At 37.5% G+C, this 21,992-nt stretch overlaps 1 protein-coding gene across 4 annotated transcripts in view; it reads left to right on the top strand.

Moving 5' to 3' along the window:
* The window catches only part of LOC114648307 (serine/threonine-protein kinase MRCK alpha-like), a 571,032-nt gene that overhangs the window by 247,338 nt on the left and 301,702 nt on the right, over positions 1-21,992 (top strand). For all 4 annotated transcript variants that reach the window (XM_028797282.2, XM_051925532.1, XM_028797279.2 and 1 more), the window contains exon 4: positions 20,350-20,445. In XM_028797282.2, the coding sequence (XP_028653115.1) occupies positions 20,350-20,445 (96 nt within the window). The remainder of the gene's footprint in view (positions 1-20,349; positions 20,446-21,992) is intronic.

The raw sequence follows: 21,992 nt of genomic DNA, 5'->3' as shown, positions 1-21,992 counted from the left end.
ACTAGGTTTGCAGCCTTGGGGACAACTGAATCTTTCTGTGGTTCGAGACAAGTCTTATGAACATTTTTTTTGCATCATCGCAATCAAGGAGCTGGGGATGGTCTGTCTGTCTTGATTATAATTACATTACTGTATTGCTCCCTGTTACTTCTATACATGCTTAATGACTGAGAAATTATCTCATTTTACACCCAACTGGCTTGCGGCTCTGGGGCGATCACACCTGTAAATACCCAGCTTTATGTGTATGTCTTAATGAAGATGTTTATTGTTAAACGTACATTTACTAACAAAATCATATTTTTTGCTAGTGCTGTTCCACTACATGTGTTTTTAAAGTGTAATAAGAATAAATGATATGTTTTATTTATATAGTGCCTTTCCTATGCTCAACGCACTTCACAGAGTCTCATAAAGAAACAGCAGGTATATGTAACATTGGATACAAATTAGGGATGCACCGATATGGGAAATTTGGGCTGATGCCGATATCCGATAATGTCTATGTACTTATCTGCCGATGCCGATATAAAGTACATATTTATAAGATACAGAGAAAAATGAGACTTGATCTGTCTGGACAAGAATTACAGACAAAGTGAACATTTATTTGTATAAAAATTTTGCACACCACATTCAATCATTAAAAATAAATGATATCAAAAAGCAGAAAAGCGTACAACAGTAAAGAAATAAGTAACTTTTTTTCTGGAGGCTTATCATTCTTTTCTATTTTTTAAGCATGATGGGGAGGTTTTTCTTAACGAACAAGAGCATCTCTGCCTTGTCGCAGGAAATTCCGTTTCTTTTTTCGTTGATCACATTTGAAGCCAAACTGAATAATCTCTCGCAGTCCACGCTAGTACATGGGGCTGACAGGAACTTGCGTGTTACTTTGGCAATGGTAGGAAACCGACTCCAGTTGTTGTTCCAGTATTTCAGTGGATTTTCATTCCTCGGGATTGGTGCTTCAGAAAGAAATCCCTACCCCTGTCGAGTAGCATGCATACATATACAGTATTATATTCTGTGTCATCTTTCATATCTAAAAGATAGATCTGCATTTTGGCTTTTACCAGGACTGTCAGATTAAGATTAGAATCCTTACAATAAAAATAAGTATATGGCATTTGAATTGAATGCATGTCTGTATTGTATTTGCTGTTTTTTGAAACATTTTATTATTAATATTTATGCTTTACACTGTAGATCAGGAGTGCCCACACTTTTTCGGCTTGCGAGCTACTTTTAAAATGACCAGGTCGAAATGATCTACCTACATTAAAAATGCCATATATATATATATATATGGAACATGAGTATTTGAACACCCTGCGATTTTGCAAGTTCTCCTACTTAGAATTCATGGAGGGGTCTGAAATTCACATTGTAGGTGCATTCCCACTGTGAGAGACAGAATGTAAAAAAAAAAAATTCAGGAAATCACATTGTATGACTTGTACAGAATTTATTTGTATTGCAGAATTTGTTTGTATTGAACACCTGGCAATCAGCAAGAATGCTGGCTCTCAAAGACCTGTTACTCTGCCTTTAAGAAGTCCACCTCTCCTCCACTTAGTAATCTTAATTAGTAGCACCTTTCTGAGCTCTTTAAAGACACCTGTCCACCCCCCAGTCAGTCAGACTCCAACTACTACCATGGGCAAGACCACAGAGCTGTCAAAAGACACCAGAGACAAAATTGACTCCTCCGCAAGGCTGGAAAGGGCTACAGGGCAATTGTCAAGCAGCTTGGTGAAAATAGATCAACTGTTGGAGCAATTGTCAGAAAATGGAAGAGGCTAAAGACGACTGTCAGTCTCCCTCGGACTGGGGCTTCATGCACGATCTCACCTCGTGGGGTATCACAGATGATAAGAAAGGTGAGGAATCAGCCCAGAACTACACGGGAGGAGCTGGTCAATGACACGAAGAGAGCTGGGACCACAGTTTCAAAGGTCACTGTCGGTAGAACACTATGCCGTCATGGTTTCAAATCACGCATTGCATGGAAGGTTCCCCTGCTCAAGTCATCACATGTCCAGGCCCGTCTGAAGTTTGCCAATGACCATCTGGATGATCCAGTGGAGGCATGGGAGAAAGTCATGTGGTCAGATGACACCAAAATAGAACTTTTTGGTCTAAACTTCACTCGCCGTGTTTGAAGGAAAAAGAAGGAGGAGTTGCATCCCAAGAACACCATCCCTACTGTGAAGCATGGGGGTGGAAACATCATGCTTTGGGGGTGCTTTTCTGTGAAGGGTACAGGACGACTGCACTGTATTAAGGAGAGGATGAATGGAGCCATGTATTGTGAGATTTTGAGCAACAACCTCCTTCCCTCAGTCAGAGCACTGAAGATGGGTCGTGGCTGGGTCTTCCAACATGACAATGACCTGAAGCACACAGCCAGGATAACCAAGGAGTGGCTCCGTAAGAAGCATATCATCTTTGGAGGGAGCTGAAACTCCGTGTTGCTCAGCGCCAGCCCCGGAACCTGACAGATCTAGAGGAGATCTGTGTGGAGGAGTGGGCCAAAATCCCTGTTGCAGTGTGTGCAAACCTGGTCAAGAACTACGGGAAACATTAATTGCAAACAAAGGCTTCTGTACCAAATATTAACAGTGATTTTCTCAGGTGTTCAAATACTTATGTGCAGCAGTGCAATACAAATAAATTCTGTACAAATCATACAATGTGATTTCCTGAATTTTTTTTACATTCTGTCTCTCACAGTGGGAATGCACCTACAATGTGAATTTCAGACCCCTCCATGATTTCTAAGTGGGAGAACTTTGCAAAATCGCAGGGTGTTCAAATACTTATGTTCCTCACTGTATGTATGTGTATATATATATATATATATATATATATATAGTATACATAAAATATATGTTGTTGTACCTTGCATAACTGAATAACCCTTATGGCACAATAACAATTCAATACATTTATGATCACTACAGTATTTGGATTTAATAATCTTCATGTGGGAAAAGGCTGACTCACATAAATAAGTACAGCCGAATAATGCAGTCAAGGAGGTAGCACACTTCCTCATGTTTGGGTACTTTTCCTCTGTGAGTAAGTTCCAAAACTGTCCATGAGCCCCAGACTTCAGCTGAATGTGAAAAATGACAGCTGTCCGATTAATTGCGATTTTAGCTCCCTCTCCTTTCTCTTTCTCGGATTGCTTTTTGGAAGGAAGTCAGTTTCGTAGTTTTTATGAACAGTTCGAAAGTGCCTTTCCACATTTTCCTTCTTTGGAATAGCAATGATAGATTGACAGATCAGACAAACGCACTTCGATTGTGACATTGTGAGAAAAAAATCCTCTTCCAATTCCACATCCAGCCCATACCCTCCCCAAACATTTTTTTTTTTAAATCCCTTCTTTAGTCGATATAAATTGGATGGCTAACTAGATCACAGCCGGAGTTTTGCAGTAGCTCGCGCGTTTGATTGTGCATGCGGGATGACCAGTGTTTTAGGAAAAAAGAGATCTCAGACTGGCCGCCCTGTATGTCAATCAAGTGGCAAATGCCATAGGGAGGATATATGATAGACCAGTGGTTCTCAAACTGTGGGGTGGGCCCCCCTATGGGGGCACGAAGTAACAAAAAGGGGGGCGCAAAGATGTGAAAAAAAGAAAACAAGAATCGAGAATATGAAAAATGTATCTATTGAAACCAAAACAAATTAACTTAAACTACATTCTGATACTAGAAAAATAAATATAGAGTTAAGTAGGTATAATAAAATATGCATCTATGATATATCATTAATTAAAAAAAAAAGAACAAATTGGTATTAGTGGGCTCCTTTCAAAAAAACGTTAGGGGGGGCGCAATTAAAACTGTTATGAAAACTCAGTTTTTTTTTTTTTTAATGCAACGTGATCTACCTTCACTACCTTTGCAACCTACCGGTCGATCGCGATCGACGCATTGGGCACGCGTGCTGTAGATCATTATCTGCTTACAAGTTGCTCATTATTGCTTAAGAGACTCAGGTGAAAACAGTGGCTTCCATGAATGTGATTGGCTCTCCCACAAAAAGCAACGCAAAGAGAAATAAGACACAAATCGCACTGGCACTTTCTAAAGACAATGTTCAAAAGAAAAATAAACAAAATTGTCAGTGATTGCTCAAACAAAGTAAATGCAGTCATTTTTTTTATTTTTTTCGTAGAGGCCAGAGGACCTTATATCCCTGTGTCTATTTTTTACAGTAAATAAACTGAAGCATTGTGACCCTTTAAGTGTTTTACAAATGAAACAAGTGTATTAAATGTTACTTTGTAGTGGTATTTTAAGTATTTTGTGTATTATAATCAATTATTAGCAGACAGCATTTTTCAAAGTAACAAAAAAATGTAAAATGAGTTTGTATTTATTAATGTTATTTAGTTAACACGCACTGAACAAAAATATGAAGCAAAGAAGCATAGGCTATAGTTGGCTCAGTCGCTTGATGAAAACTAGCGATCTTTAAAATGGGTGTGTTTAACACAGAAGATGCCGACCATTTAACTAATGACTAATAACAATATGGGTTAACAATTTAGAAACATGTATAGACTGATCCTAAAAAGTTACGTGCAAAAACAGACCTGTAAAATCCCACAATAGTGTCCAGCACGTCTTAAGGAACATGAAGCCAAAGTTAGTGTGAGGTAAAACAAACAACCGCTCTTTTACATTCGATTGCCATTTTTCTTTCTTGCCTTCCAAGGTTTTTTATACATTCAGATTATATTAGAATAGTGATATTCGATCCGACAGCCCTAGTTATTTACTTAAAACAATTTTGTTAAGATCTCCACAGAGCTTTTTTTTTTAACTCACCTCTGTTGTCATCTGGCTGTTTTCCTGAGGCATCAATGTGTTCTCTTCAAGAATTTTGTTGTACATTTCGAAGAGCGTGCATGCCACCTCGTCATTCATCTTGGCCCTTTTCTGTTGTGGACCATCTATCTGTAATTCAGTCGTTTGCATTTCGTTCGATGCAAGTTCCATCTGAGCTTGCAACATTTTGAGTGTCAGTGAATTTATATCTGCATCGAAATAGCGGTCTTTGTATCTCGGGTCTACAATAGTGGCAACACAGTACATGGATTCTGTGTAAATCTCAATGAAACAATTGTTTACAGTCTCCAAGAGAGCGCTTTTACTGGTTTTGACTCCAGTATGAGCGCTTTTAGTCAAAAGTCATTTTAAAGCATTAACTGAGGGAATAACATTAGAAGCCAAGGCTTCAGACTGGCAAATTTCTTTTGTCAGTTGTTCAAATTGAGCAAGGAGTGTGATTATGTTCTCGATCAAACCCTACTGATTAGGCGTTAGAGTTGCAGGTAACTCAAAATCGGAGGCATAAGCCCCAAGAGCTGTTTTCTGCTCCAGCAAGCTTTGCAGCATATAGAATGTGCTGTTCCATCTAGTCGAAACGTCTTGCTGAAGCATTTTCGGTTGCATACCAAGTTCAGTTTGTATAGTTTTGAGACGCGAGTTGGCTAATTGTGAATGCTTAAAGTGACCGACTATTTTTCTGCCGATCGCTATTGTATCTGAGACGCTGCGCTGGGATAGTACGCCATCGTTCACGGCAAGCTGTAAAGTATGAGCCATACGTGGCAAACTTGGGATCCCGCATTCCTCCATAGCCTTTGCAACGTTGCGTGCATTGTCTCGTAATACTACATGAACATTCTCTTTGGGTATTTTCCATGTTTCAAACATTCTTTTAAACGCCACAGAGAGTGCAGCACTCGTGTGTGATCCAGAGCATTCTTGGGCGTGCAAGATTGCTTTCTGCAATTCAAACTTGCGGTCGATCCACTGAGCAGTTAAACTAAGCATACTAATAGCACTCATATCAGATGTCCATATATCAGTGGTAAAGCTTATGGCTGTGACATCTTCAGCAAGGAGTTTGTGCACATGACTTTCCACAATCTTATGCAACTCTGAAAGCTCTATGTCAGAAAAATAACGGCGACTGGGTATCTGGTAACGGGGCTCAAGATGCTCAAGCAACCTTCGAAATCCCGTATCTTCTACAACAGAAAATGGCTGATCGTCCAGAGCAATAAATTCCATCACCTTTGCAGTAATTGTTTGAGCTTTAGGGTTATCTTTATCAAATTTCTTTGATTTTTCAAGTAACTGAACAACACGTTGCGCAACTGCAGTTTTTGATTTCGTGCGCGGTGGCATAGGATTCTGCTCTTTTGCTCTGAGGAATTCTGTATATTTGTCAGGATGGCGTGTCTTCAAGTGTGTAATTAAGTTGGTGGTATTGAAATTTCACACTTTGGTCCCTCCGCGCAAAACATTAGTCGAACAAGTGTTGCAAATGGCATATTTTATGTCACTCTCACTCACTTTGAAAAACTTTGAAAAACCACACCGCAGACATTTTCGCACAGTAGCCCAGCGTTGCCTAAACGTCTGGCACATCCGGAACACAGTGAATGCGTCGTCAATATCTGTTCGAATTATCGGTCCAATTTAGTCATCGGTCCGATGCCGATAAAATTATTTTAACCCATTATCTGCTGATACAGATATAAATCCGATATTATTATCGTGCATCCCTAAAAAATAATAATAATAATTCTTTGCATTTATATAGCGCTTTTCTCACTACTCAAAGCGCTCAGCAATTGCAGGTTAAGGGCCTTGCTGGAGGGCCCAACAGAGAAGACTCCCTTTTGGCATTTACGGGATTCGAACTGGCAACCTTCCGATTGCCAGTGCATATCCCTAGCCTCAGAGCCATATAGTATGTACATTGGAAGCTCTGAATTCTGGTATCTTCATATGCTTCTTCTGCTCCTTGCTCTTGCCCCTCATCTAACCCCCCCCCCCCCCCCCATCTTTTCTGCTGTCCTGTGCTGCTTCTCTTCTACTATCAGGTAAGCATTGCTCTGTACTATGCGAAAATACTCTTGTGACAAACTCCTTTATATTTAACAGTTTGTTCAGAGCAAATGGTCAGACTGGAATGTTCTAAAAGACACTGGTATTGTGTGGTGCCTAAAATATTTACGTCGTGGTTCATGTCACTCTCACCACTGGGCTGCTAATGAAAAGTTCAGCAGCAGCATTTTTTCAGGAATATATCGTCTTATTCATGGCTTTGGAAATAGAGGTATCATTGTGCCAAATTTGCAATCTGCTAAAATAATCTGATAATGGATCTGTCCACAATGAACCCTTATCAGCTAATTGCATTGTTTAACTCAAGATCTCTTAATGGCAAAAGGCTGGTGCTATTAAAATTAATTGTAGACTCCAACCTTGACATTCTATGTCTAACAGAAAACTGGCAAAAATGAAACGATTTTACATCTCTCACTGAGGCGACACCATCTGGATATATTTACTTTGCAGATCCTCGCAGCTCAAGACAAGGTAGAGGAGTAACAGTAATTGTTAGAGTGGAACTAAAGATAAAAAAAAAATACCAATTGACTGCTCATTGTCTTTCAAATGTCTGGCTCTTAAGCAAATAATGAAATCAGGTCCTGTCTTACTCATTGTTCTCTATTGTCCCCCAAAATACAATGCATCTTTTTTATCTGATCTGACTGAATTATTAACCCACTTAAGTTCCCTTTTGCAGAGAGTCATTCTTCTTGGTGATTTCAACATTCATATTGACATTACTACATATAAGCTGAGAAATAAATTACTAACTTTACTGGACTGTTTTGACTTGGTGCAACATGGTGATTTTCCTACTCACTCTGGCATTTACGGGATTCGAACCGGCAACCTTCTGATTGCCAGTGCAGATCTCTAGCCTCAGAGCCACCACTCCGCCCCATACTGGCCTCACCGTGCACATCCAGGCTTTCTCTGACCATCAATGTGTGAAAAATTCCTCCAGTTTTTCCACAATAAAATTAAAGATCTAAATAGTTCAACTAACATAAATCCATCATCCATTTATGTTTCCCCTGTCTTTCCACTCCATCCAGCTTTTTTTCCTAATTTTTACCAGTCACATCTGCATTTCTTAATGACATGCTTTGTAAGATGAGGCACACTACCTGTATACTGGACCCCATCCCCACCACACTTCTTAAATCCTGCCTTCATGCCATAATTCTATGTGTTACAACAATAATAAATACATCCCTTGACACTGGCTTTATGCCAGCCACTTTTAAAATCACTTCTGTAATCCCACTGTTAAAAAAGTCATATCTTGATACTGAGTCTATTTCTTACATACCCTTTCTGTCAAAAGTTTGTGAGCATGTTGTAGCCTCCCATCTCACCAATTATATAACTTGTAATACTTTGACGGAACCCAAACCAGCATATTAATTCTGTTAGATCTTAGTGCACCATTTGACAGCATCAGACATGACATTCTACTGTCCAGAATGAAGAACATGCTGGGTATCTCTGGCACTGCCTTCCAGTGGTTTAAGTCCTGTCTGTCTGATAGGAAAGAGTTTTAGTCTTGGCAACAGCTGGTCCAACACAGTGCCAGTCACACAAGGTGTTCCTCTGGGCTCTGTACTTGGCTCTTCCCTCTTCTGTGTCTATTTGGCACCCCTTGGCCATATCATTCATAACTGTGGACTGGGTTATCATTTTTATGAAGATGAGATACTTTATTTCAGTGTTAGAAGTGGAACTTCATCAGGGCTTTCTCAGTTCACAACTTGCCTCAGTGAAATTAAATCCTGGGTGAAGCAGAACTCTTTAAATTTATATTGCAGCAAAGCTAAACTCCTGCAAATTGGCATTATAGTGCAACTTAAGAAAATGAGCTCCTTCTCAGTCACTCTTCACAGTGATCTCAGACCCTCTTCTGATGCAAGAAATCTTGGTGTCATTTTTGATTCCTCACATTCTTATTTCACCCACATAAACCACATTAAGAAACTTTCTTAACTTTCACCTCCGCAACATATCCCGTGTTCGCTCATTTCTCTCCTTTTCTAATGCTGAGAAATGTATCCATGTTTTTATCACGTCCGTCATCGATTATTGTAGCTCCCTACTGGCAGTTGCTGCTTCTATTCTTATATTACAGCTCCAGTTGATTCAGAACTCTGCTGCAAGAGTCCTAACATGATCAGCAACAGCGAGCACATAATACTCATCCTACTTCACCTGTATAGCGCCAAGACTTCGGAACAACCTCCCTAAATTAATTTGATTAGTTGACTCCATTCATTTTTTTTTAACAAAACAACTTAAAACTCATCTGTTCAGGAAGGCTTTTAACTTAACCTGACATTCTGCCTCCTGTTTCAGTCCTCCTGTCTGTCTAGATGCTGATTATAATTTTTGTGTGTGTTATATCACAAATGATGTTAATTTGGTAAGATTTTCTTTTAGTACTTAATTTAGTATTTTACTCTGGTTGGTTGTCTTTTATTCTATTTAATGCTTTGTATATCCTGTATCTATCTGTTTTAGTGTTCTATTCAGGAAACATTTGTATCCAATGTTATATATATCTGCTGCTTCTTTATGAGACTCTGTGAAGCGCCTTGAGCAAATAAAATAATATTTATTGTTATTACACTTTAAAAACACAGATAGTGGAATAGCACTAGCAATAAATATGATTTAGTTAATAAATGTACCTTTAACAACAAACATCTTCATCCAGACTGTAGCAAGAGTACAACAGAGTAAATAGCATGGCATTTGTAGGAATACTGGGAGATCTTAAAGGAGTAAAGTTTGAGAACCACTGCATTCGAGTGCATTATTAATGGCAATGCGTGCCAGGAAAAAGTCAGCCGTGATGGAGCTAAACTGACATATGACACTACTGTACATATTTGAAAGACATTTTAGATTATATCACCAAGCAGAATACACTGATTTTCAGCAATATTTATTACACATGAGCTAAAAGTATTCTTTTGACAAGCTTGATTGTTTCTTCAGAGTACTGCAATGTTAAGAAAATTCATTAAATAAAAATACAAAATTTCTAGTAATAATAATCTTTCCTTGTATTTGAAAAAAGGCAACTAAAATACATATTTTTAGAAACCCAATAAAGGAACAAGTAGAAAAATTTCTCCTGAATATTTAAGGAAAAAAAGCATAAAACAGGTGAGCAGTCAGAGATGACATGCACAAATGCCTTTGGAGTAAATGCCTCTAGGTCCTGTATTTGTAATTAATTCTGGGACAGTGGAAGAGAGTTTGGAGGAGTTTCACACTTAGCAGTTCTGTAGCATTGCAACTGCAAATCAACCTGTCTAAACCACCATTGCCTAGAGGTGAACACTCCCCATGTGCTGATTTATAAAAAATTAAATCGTAATCCTTTCGGCTGCCTGCCTATTCGTCTGTTTGTTCATAGATAAATAGCTGAACTGATCCTCACTTTTCATATGCCTTGCCATTGGTGTGACTTGAAAATATAAGCTATATGTCATATTGGGAAAAGGGGTTATAATGGGAGGAGAGCTACTCAAACCAGCGCTGACAGGGGTACTACAATTCCCATCAGGCAGCAAGAGCACTCTACAGCTGATGGAAGACATCTTCAGCATGTACACAGCTTTCTACTGGATAAAGCACAATCTTAAAGACAACAGAAATGTATGCCATTTTTTCCTCCACTAATCTGGATAACAGTTCCATTGTATCGCTGGACTGCAACTTTTGCTGACATATTTTTGTCTCATTGTGGGTTGTATTTAGCCACGATGAATATCCAAAAGAAAGTTTTTCACTTGTTTATAATGGCAACACAGGTTACTTTGGCTCATAGAATAATAAAGTGACATTTCTTTGCTCCATGCAGGAATATAGAGAGTAAAAATATTGTTAAGTTCAGCTTTCCATTTAATTAATAATAAAAAAAAGGATGTCCGATGACATATTTGTTAACAAGAACATGCCATTAAAGAAAGTTTAATTGACATTGTTGTTTTTAGATTTATTTTACATTATAATATACTGAGGATTGTTGCGATTTCATTTACATATATGCTATTTCACAATAATACTTGAAAGCAAAATTGCAAAATGGATTAAAGAAAGGAATAATATTCCTTGCACAATAAATAAGTCAAGGATGTATTCAGTAGCAAATTGGCTGAATTAATTTTTGAAGCATCTGTGAACAACATAAAAGTTGATACTTTGTACAGTATACAAGGATTTTTTTTTTTCAGGCATAAGTCATAACACTACTGTTTGAAATGCTTTAAAATATCAGATCAAACAAGCAAAAAAGAATTAAGGTTTTAAACATTATTTTATGCCAGGGTTTAATTAATAAGATGACATGTAATTGCTTAGGATCTTAATTACTCCAAATACTGTATAGGCTGTAAAATGGCAATCATATGTTCAGTTTTGGCAACCAGAAGCTGTTTCCTGCAATGGCCACCACTTTTAAAAGCACTGTTTGGGCCCTGGGCACAATACATCATTTACGTCAGCCATTCGAGGCTTATCATAATGCTCCAGTATCCAAAACTAAAATACACATATCTTTTAAGTGAATAAAACCTTGCAAACATAAAGGCAAATGAAGAAGGGATCACAAGAGTGTTACTATTTGTCCAGTGGCTACAAATTACTTCATGGTCCAACCTAACACACCTTTCAGTAAATTACATACAATGCCAGGGACATGATCTTCTTTACTGTATGTACCCATTTGAACGCCCCACAGTCTAGAATTGACACATTCTGTGTCGGAGTGCAAAGAAATGTCTTCCAACTTGGACCGGATCCCACTTCAGGTTTGTAATTTCTGATGTTTTGGCTGCTGGTTGTCTAATAGTCCCTCTTGAATGCCTTTGGTACTAGGTATCAGGTGATGTTTTACACAATAAAAAGGAAATTCTCATAGGATGTCAATGTGATTTAAAGATTTCAGGTATGGGTTTCAATGTGGATTCACTTCACAATTCAGAGTCACCCCATTTTATTAAAGAGGTTGTACTGTGTGTATGTTAGAGGGCTTATGGGCCAAAAGATGCTCTAAATTTATTCCCCTTCAATTATAAAATGGGGCTCAATGTTAAAGTTCCCCCAAGACCTATGTAAAGTTTGTTGACCTGGCATTTCTGTGATATTATAAAATATTCCTTACTGGTGACCAACACCCATGTAATCTTTAAGGTGCTGGTCCTTAGCAGTTGATAACAGATGAGGAGGAAAGTAGCCAGAATTACTGATAACAAAGTAAAGATGCTGAGCATGTGTGTTGTGGCTTTTTGGGGGTAGACAAAACATTCCACAATAGTGAAAGGCATTTAGTTACTTAAGTCTCAATGCCAAACTGTATTTTGTTTATCTTTTGGGTTGTTTAAATATTACTGATTTTTTTAATCCATCATTGTTTATATCATTATTATCAATATTTTATTTTTTGAAGCCCTAGTTAACTACTTCTTTTCTGGTACAATTGGTTGTTTGGTTGAAATTTCATGGCTGGTCCAGAGGGCCTTAAATATCCAAATTAACGTTGATTTACTTTTTTTTTTAAGGAAAGAAATTTAGCTACACAATTGCAATTTTAATAAACAGAGTAAAGAAACAATTCCAAAAATTAAACTAAAATCCCAATCGTTAATTTCAAACATTAAACACATATTGATGAAATAATTACTTGAGCTTGAAGTACTATAATTATTTATTTTAAGCTGTTGTTTTATTAAAGTGTGTGATCCTACCAATAAATCAATCCTACCATTTTTAGGTTTTGATTATTTTTCTAGATGGATTAAAAGTATTTACAAAGTAGAGGCCATTATTTTTGTTTTAAAAGAATCCAGAAATTGCAAGGCTTTGTTATGTTGGCATGTTATTGCAGATGGTGCTAAAGTAAACAGACAGTTAGCAATGGAAAAATAAGCCAGGCAAATACTATTCTACATATGTAAAAGCAAGTTTGACTTGGATCCTTTAACTTTTCTCTTACATGAGTAAATGTCATTTTACTAGTTTTTTGTGATTATATTTTAATACTTCTTGTGACATGTTGATGATATGTAGGTGTATAATTTTTAGGTAACTGTAAAAACTCTATGAAGGAACTAATATATGCAAAGAGCGTCTGATGGTAAAATGTCCCTGCAAAGTTTCACACTTTATGAAATAATTTACCTATAAAGTTGTTTCCTCCCTCCAGTGGAAGGCACACTGGTAGAAATAAGTCACTGGTAGAAATATTCTTGTTACATTTTTACCATGGTTGAGCACATCAGAAATGTGCTTTTGTTACTTGTCCTTCTGACATAGCTTAGAATATGTCATTACAGCTGTGGAGGTGAAAATCCACACAGGCTTCACCTTATATAGCTAAATTTTAATGTTCACATGCAGTTACGGTAACTAGCGTATAGCCTACATATCCTAAAACTGATAGCGTATTTGTTTCAGCTATTGAATTTTTATAAACACTTGTGTATTTTAGAAAACAAATACTATAATAATCCTTTGACAGTGGCATCATATGGCAGGAGAGCTTTGGACACTTATGTTAAAATAAGTATTTTGTGCTGTTATTGTAGTGACGCGACCTGTGAGAGAATGTCAGGTGAGTCTTTGCCTTTGGTCATTTATGTCATTTAAATGTCATTTATGTTAGGTGGAATGCTTAGAGGGGGCTGGGCGGTCTCATGGCCTGGAACACCTGCAGATTTTATTTTATCTCTGGTCATCTGGAGTTTTTTTGTTTTTTCTGTCCTCCCTGGCCATTGGACCTTTCTTTTATTCTGTTAATTAGTTTTCTCTTATTTTAATTCTTATTTTGTCTTTTCTTCTCTTCATCATGTAAAGCACTTTGAGCTACATTATTTGTATGAAAATGTGCTACATAAATAAATGTTGCTGTTGTTGTTTGGGGGAATGCAAAGCCATTCTCTGTGAAGGAACATAAAATGGATGTGTGATGACCAATGTGACAGGTCAAACTCTCCGAATCGGACCCGGGAAAGGAAAGAAGGAATCTGGTGGCTCATGTGGACAACGGTTCTCCCTTGAAGATGAAGAGCATCATCTTCCAAGAGTTGACCAACGTCATTTCTTAAAGGGACAATAAATGGGACTTTCAAAGAGTGTTAAAACAGCTGGTTGTGCCGTTGGTGTCAGTCCTTCCTTCGCCGTACATCAGGCTTGTTAAATTATATTTCATATGCTGTATAATGTGGTGAAACAACTTTTTATTCTCATCAAAACTTAAAACTATCAATTTGAAGGGGGCAGTTTAAACTTACGCGGTTATTGCACTATAAATGCACTTTCTATAGAATGCTCATTATGCATTTTACAAACGTTAAATGATTGAACAGCTAAAAATAATGCAGAGATGTGAAAAATTAGGAAATAAAGTTTTACAAAACCAATGACATTTACTTTGTGCTGCTAATAGAAAATACATTTGTGATGTGATTTAATGTTTAATTGTAGATACAGTGCATGCGGAAAGTATTCACAGTGCATCACTTTTTCCACATTTTGTTATGTTACAGCCTTATTCCAAAATGGATTAAATTCATTTTTCTCCTCCGAATTCTACACACAACACCCCAGAATGACAATGTGAAAGAAGTTTACTTGAGGTTTTTGCAAAATTATTAAAAATAAAAAAATTGAGAAAACACATGTACATAAGTATTCACAGCCTTTGCCGTGAAGCTCAAATTGAGCTCAGGTGCATCCTGTTTCCCCTGATCATCCTTGAGATGTTTCTGCAGCTTAATTGGAGGTCCACCTGTGGTAAATTCAGTTGACTGGACATGATTGAGAAAGGCACACACCTGTCTATATAAGGTCCCACAGTTGACAGTTCATATCAGAGCACAAACCAAGCATGAAGTCAAAGGAACTGTCTGTAGACCTCCGAGACAGGATTGTCTCAAGGCACATATCTGGGGAAGGTTACAGAAAAATTTCTGCTGCTTTGAAGGTCCCAATGAGCACAGTGGCCTCTATCATCCGTAAGAGGAAGAAGTTCGAAACCACCAGGACTCTTCCTAGAGCTGGCCGGCCATCTAAACTGAGCGATTGGGGGAGAAGGGCCTTAATCAGGGAGGTGACCAAGAGCCCGATGGTCACTCTGTCAGAGCTCCAGAGGTCCTCTGTGGAGAGAGGAGAACCTTCCAGAAGGACAACCATCTCTGCAGCAATCCACCAATCAGGCCTGTATGGTAGAGTGGCCAGATGGAAGCCACTCCTTAGTAAAAGGCACATGGCAGCCCGCCTGGAGTTTGCCAAAAGGCACCATGAAGGACTCTCAGACCATTGAGAAAGAAAATTCTCTGGTCTGATGAGACAAAGATTTGAACTCTTTGGTGTGAATGCAGGCGTCACGTTTGGAGGAAACCTGGCACATCCCTACAGTGAAGCATGGTGGTGGCAGCATCATGCTGTGGGGTTGTTTTTCAGCGGCAGGAACTGGGAGACTAATCAGGATAAAGGGAAAGATGACTGCAGCAATGTACAGAGACATCTTGGATGAAAACCTGCTCCGGAGTGCTCTTGACCTCAGACTGGGGTGACAGTTCATCTTTCAGCAAGACAACGACCCTAAGCACACAGCCAAGATATCAAAGGAGTGGCTTCAGGACAACTCTGCGAATGTCCTTGAGTGGCCCAGCCAGAGCCCAGACTTGAATCCGATTGAACATCTCTGGAGAGATCTTAAAATGACTGTGCACCGACGCTTCCCATCCAACATGATGGAGCTTGAGAGGTACTGCAAAGAGGAATGGGCGAAACTGGCCAAGGATAGGTGTGCCAAGCTTGTGGCATCATATTCAAAAAGACTTGAGGCTGTAATTGCTGCCAAAGGTGCATCGACAAAGTATTGAGCAAAGGCTGTGAATACTTATGTACATGTTATTTCTCAGTTTTTTTATTTTTAATAAATTTGCAAAAACCTCAAGTAAATTTTTTTCACGTTGTCATTATGGGGTGTTGTGTGCAGAATTCTGAGGAAAAAAATGAATTTAGTCCATTTTGGAATAAGGCTGTAACATAACAAAAGGTGGAAAAAGTGATGCGCTGTGAATACTTTCTGGATGCACTGTACTTTCTGGCATCTATGATAATATTAATAAGTAACCTTTATTAATCAAACAAAATGAGCATATGCTTAGGGCACCAAGAAAAAAGATGTACTGTATAACAGAGGTTTTATAAAAGTAGGAGAAAACATATAAAATAAATATGAAATAAATAAAGTTATAAGAAGGCAACAATAAGGATTATTTTTTGCATCTTTTGATCAATGTATTTTAAAATGCTATATATCTTCAAGGTTACAAAGCAGTGGAATGGAACACCTCTTGCTGGTACAAGTAATGATTTTTTTTTTTCATTAGAATATGTTTTTAAAAAGTTAGTGTTAGTGTTAATTGCTGAAATTTGACAAAAAGTGTATTTCACAGCGAATATGATGTATTCGCCCGTGACCTTGTTCATCAAATATTTTTTTGGAAATTTGCTTTGTGAATTTTTACAAACACCCCATGATACTTTGCAAGGCCATCCTGATACAGTATTACAGATCTGTAACAACCTTGCTCAGAACTTTAATTCATGCCTACCGTACTGTACTGTATGTTGCTGACATGGACATTGCTGGCTTGCAAGCACACAAGGAAAATACAAATCTGCTTAACCTACTAAGATGCACTGAAACTAAAACACCCTCCCCCAACCCTTTCCACTGAAGCACTTGACAGTGCTATGGGATATTTTTCCCTGTCTCAAACCATGCTTGCTTTTTCCACTTGCAGACTTACTTTCAACCCCAGGACTTTTTGATTTCTCTATGTGGGTCCTTAGTGAACCTAAAAGGGTAACATGGATCCCAAAGCCACAAAGATTGTGAAACACTGACAGATTTCCATCCTACATGTGTTTATTTAAAAAAAATGCAGTATTAGAATTTTTCCACCAGATACATAGCAATGATCCCTGAGAGAGGTAGCTTAGGACCACATGGCTAATTATGCATGCAAATTGCCCATGGGCCCAGTACCACCTCAAAAAAAGCCTTAAAGAAGCCCTCTCTCCCACCCTTTCATTATGAGAAACACAGGACATGTGTGAAATAAAAAAGAATGGAAGAAGAAAGTGAAAAGCATCTGCACAGATACGGTACATGGGAAACAGAAAAGAGTTTCCAGCTGTGCCCAGAGCAAGCCAGTACTAAGCTGCTGCATCCTGGCAAATCCAATGTGTACCCAAGATTGGAACACTGACCACAATCATTTGTATTTATTTATTGTTAGTTTGTAGCCATTTGTTGTATTTTTGTGGTGTTCTTACACCTCCGTGTTTTGTTATTTGAGGCAAGGTGGCACAGTGATTAGCACTGCTGCTTCACAGCTCAGATCAAATATTTAGCCACAATAATCGATCCAGCATAGTTGGCAGACTTTTTGCTAGCCTTCAGAGACATTTTAAAAGACCACTGCACCATTATAATCCACTCAAAATTAGTTCAGTTTCTCCTTCCTCATTGACTTCAGTGCATTTTGCAGTGTTTTTTGTGTTTATACAGAACTTGAGGCAAAGTGAATTCAGCAGGGTTCACTCATCATTTTTGTCCACCAACACCGATTTCTGTCCAAATAGGACTTTGCAGACTGAAAAGTATGCTCTCGTGATTACTTAATTTGATGGTTTGAAAGGCAATATTAAGGATTGTTTTTGTTCAGTGGGAAACCATAGAAATTGGGAAGGAAGATCTTTGAATACTAGTCTATACAGTCCACATATTTTCCACAATTCTGTGTCTTAAATTATGATATATATATTTGGCCATACCACCCACCCCTAAGGTGAACAATTAAATTCAGTCCAAACAGAAACTGCCTCAGCTGTAAAGAGATCACAATAAATAGAAAGGTTTCAAAACAATTAACTAACTCACGGATGCATCTAAATGTCATGCAATTCTTGCATTTTCTAACTTGTTACAATAACTAGGACAAAACATTGTTGTTTGTTTTGCAATATGCATTAAGTATTATTGAAATTGGGTAAGAATTGCAGAAATACACTTGTTTATTTGGTGGGGTGTGGGTTTGGGTGGTTTATCATGTAATTGCCTGAAGGCAGTGTCATGTTTATCTCTTGAAACAACTCATATGGAATTGTAGACAGGAGGCACTTTACATTCAATGCATTTGCTAAGTCTCGGCACTCTTTGTTGAAGCTGTCACCATAAATTACTGTGTTCATTACCAATTACAAGATTGATTCCGAATTTTCACAGTGATTCAAAGTCACATTTGTGCAGAGCGAGTATGAAAAAGTTAGGTTCATTATGGCAGATAAAGTAAGAACAGGAGCAATCAGCAAAAGTTAAGAAACACTATAGGCAACTGTGACAACTTGCATCAAGAATTTGACTGGAGCGAATAAGGATCACTTTCCTTGGAAGATTCTGTATTTTTTTTCTTTCTCTTATTCTTGATTTCTTAAAATTCATGACGAGAGAAGTATTTTTTTTTCTTTTTTGTAACTTTTTTTTTTTTTAAACCACTGTTTTGTAATTTTACCTTTATGTCTGTGTTTTGATCTCTTAAGCACTGAATAGTCATTGTTCGTGAGAAGGTATGAGGTATTACAACAACTTAGATTCAATAATTAAGAATGATTTAATAATTTAGTTTGTTTAAGATTGGATGCCACAGTAGCATGATACTCATGTCCCGGAGTCAATGTCTGTAGATTACTGGGTGGGTGATAAAATAACTGGGCAGACTGTTGCCAATTTCACTGGTAGGGGCAACGCTGCATAACTCTTCTCTGTGATAGATTTAGTTGGTGCACACGTTTCTGGATATCATGCGTTTTAACGATGGTGGATGAAAACAACAGGTAAAAAGATTGTACTCATAAACATAAGTACTGCATTACTGTAGTCTTCCACATTTATCACAGGGTGAACAAAAAGTACAAATAAAGGAAGGCTAAACTCTTTTGGCCTACCTATGTAGGTTTTAGGTCTCACCTACTGACCACAGACTAAACAAAAAAAACAGCAACCACCTGGGGCCACTTCAGCCAAGGCAAGTTAAGAAACAAGGTCTGGAGTGACTTTGCATTTGCTTTAGGGACACCACAGCCAGGTTGGAACATAATCTAGAGACTCCCAAATTTTAGTTGCCCTTTGAGGGACTGTTCTGCATGGGAGCCAAATCAAGACATGGCTTTCCCTTGAAGAAAGTGTACAGTTCAGAAAGATAAACATTTCTGAGGTAACATGGCTGAATATTCTGTCAATTGATCATTCATTTAATGTATGTAAAGACATTTGAATTCATCCCCATTAATTATATGGTATGACCAAGGACACTAACAAATTTAAAGTGTATAGTTACTTATGGAGATTTATAAACACGATCCAAGAAATTATCTGGAGAGATTGTTTGCCTTGCACAAAGAAATTAGTGTGTTTTCATACTACAGTGTCTTTGTACACACAAGTAATTCTGTAATAAGTTGGAGGACTAAATATTTCTTTTGGTTTTAGCTTTTTTATATAAGAGCTAACTCAATAACTAACCCAGTTTTTTTATCAACTGTAAGGCAAACCTTACCAAACAAGCCGTACCAGACTTCTATGATGATGTCAACTGATTTCAAGTTAAACATTCTTAAGTGGTTGCAACCTTCAGACAGTAAAGAGTAGCCATTAGAACTATGTGTAATATAGGCTTAAGCCATTTTTTCAGACCTTTTTCATTTCTTTGATTATTATAACTCAAATTCAGTTTCCCAAATCTGTGCATCTTTGCTCACTCCATACTAAGAAGACTATATTTCTAATAGTAAGTAAATTATATACAAGAAAGAACATGATTGCATTTAACTAATTTTTGACATGCCTTCAATATTGTAACTAACTGAGGATATTATTACTCAGTACAGTTTCTGGGTGACTAAATTCAGTAACATTCCAGAATTTCTTTGAAAGGATTTTTAACATATTTTTTGTCCCAGTGTTTATTAACTTTGCTAATAATCAATACTGATAGATAATACACATCCATATCTGAATTTATTAAAAGAGAAATAGTAAGGAATTACATATGAGGGTATACAAGTCGAATTATGAATTACTTTTGTGACTGGGGAGTCTTAGGGCAAAGAGCTAAAGATGTATTCTAGCTGTATCAGATCATATTTAAATTTTCTGGGTCCACTAAGCACTAAAGATTACTATACATAACATAAAGGTTTTAGTTTTGATCTTTTATTTCTAGCCTACTGTAACCATGGACAGATAAGAAGGCATATGTTATTTCTTGTTTGCTTATATTTAGGTACTTCAGGTTAATTATTTAAAATCCCTTTACTAAATACAATTCTTATTTCCCAGACTGCTTGTTTTCGAGAAGAGAGAGATGTGTTGGTAAATGGCGATAACCAGTGGATCACAACATTGCACTATACCTTTCAGGATGAAAATTACTTGGTAAGTAAAATATTTTTTAATTGAGTGAAAATGTAGTTTTAAATTAAAATACAACTACTTTTATACTGTACTCAAAAGACAGTAATACTTTACCAGCCATATGTAAATATCACCAGTCTTCTAGTAGTTCTAGTTTTTTTCTGGTGTTAAAGACTCCTTGAAAAGTGCTGTAATTTGTCATAACACATTGTGCAATTAAAACATATAAATACTATGACATTTTTTATAGTTTACAGTTACTTTAAGATCTTTCACATTTCAGTTTGCAATAGACAGCAAGAATGCATTGTAACACGTACAATACTAATCAAAATGCAAGATGATTCCTGTCAATGCCATCATGATTACTGACTATAATAACCTTACTTCAAAACTTGTGTCTTCCTTTCCTGAAAAATCTCAGAACATAGTTTAAAACACTATCTACCAATAAGAGGCTATTTAACACTAGAATTACCAGAGTCTACGAAAAAACTCGTAGATCCGGCCAGCGTCTTTTGTCCTCTAAATGTGCTGATAAAAGACAAGCTGCCAGCAGCCGGCTATTCCATCCCCCCTCCGACTTAGGACGTGAACGCACTTTTCCCAGCTTATGCCTTGATTGATTGTCTGGGAGTGAACTGGAGTTTTAGACTTGAAATAATACATCGTTATTTGGAACACACGCATTCCATGTGTGTACCGTTTCTACAGTAATCTGTGTAAACACATTGTTAAAACAGAAACTTTTTCATATTTTAGTAATAAATGTTACAAAATGTAGGCATAAACTATAGAATGCGTAAAGCCCGAGTTCCTAAGATCAAATAAACACTTCCACAAAAGCTTCACACGCCATACAACAGCTTCCGTGGCGTAGCGCGCTAAGATTTGCCTCTCAGAGCGAGTAGCTTTTCTCTGCCTCACAAACATGAGTTCAATTCCCCGCTGGGGATAAAGTGTTACTTCTTTTTTTTCTTTTTAACCTCAAACAGACATAAAATTTGTAAATTGGTATGCACTGTCAGTTAATGAGATCGTTATATTTTCATGTGGGATGCTCCTTTTAAAATATTTTTTTAACATTGAGACTGCAATTAACATGAACAACTGTCCTTATAACTTATTTTTTTCAAGATCCATAACACACAGACAGACAGAGCACTGCGTAATACAGAGACAGACAGGCAGAGATATACAAACAAACAGGGAAGGCACATGTACTGAAAGAAAAAAAAAATCAACATGTGCGTTGTTTCTGCAGCACTGAATAAGCTCACGCGCTCTAACATCACCCCTCCCCCCGAGCTGGCTCTCTAAGTAACAGCACAAGTACAGACGCAAACCAAGTGTAATCAAGAGGCCTGGTTCGATCCCCACTCACTCCTATATTTGCCGTTTTCAGTAGTAAGCTGCTCTTTTTGTTAATATTATACAGTACACACATGCACTTGATTTGTGTAATAATAAAGTGTAATGGGCCTTTAACTGCAAAAATCAGCTTCTAATAAAGCTGGTGTTTAATACTAAGTTTGATCCCTGTGGATTGAACAAATTTTGTTTATGAT

This window comes from Erpetoichthys calabaricus, chromosome 3, assembly GCF_900747795.2.
Source record: "Erpetoichthys calabaricus chromosome 3, fErpCal1.3, whole genome shotgun sequence".
Lineage (NCBI taxonomy): Eukaryota > Metazoa > Chordata > Cladistia > Polypteriformes > Polypteridae > Erpetoichthys > Erpetoichthys calabaricus.
Note: the sequence above shows the minus strand (reverse complement) of the source record. Positions and strands in the feature narration are given on the sequence as shown.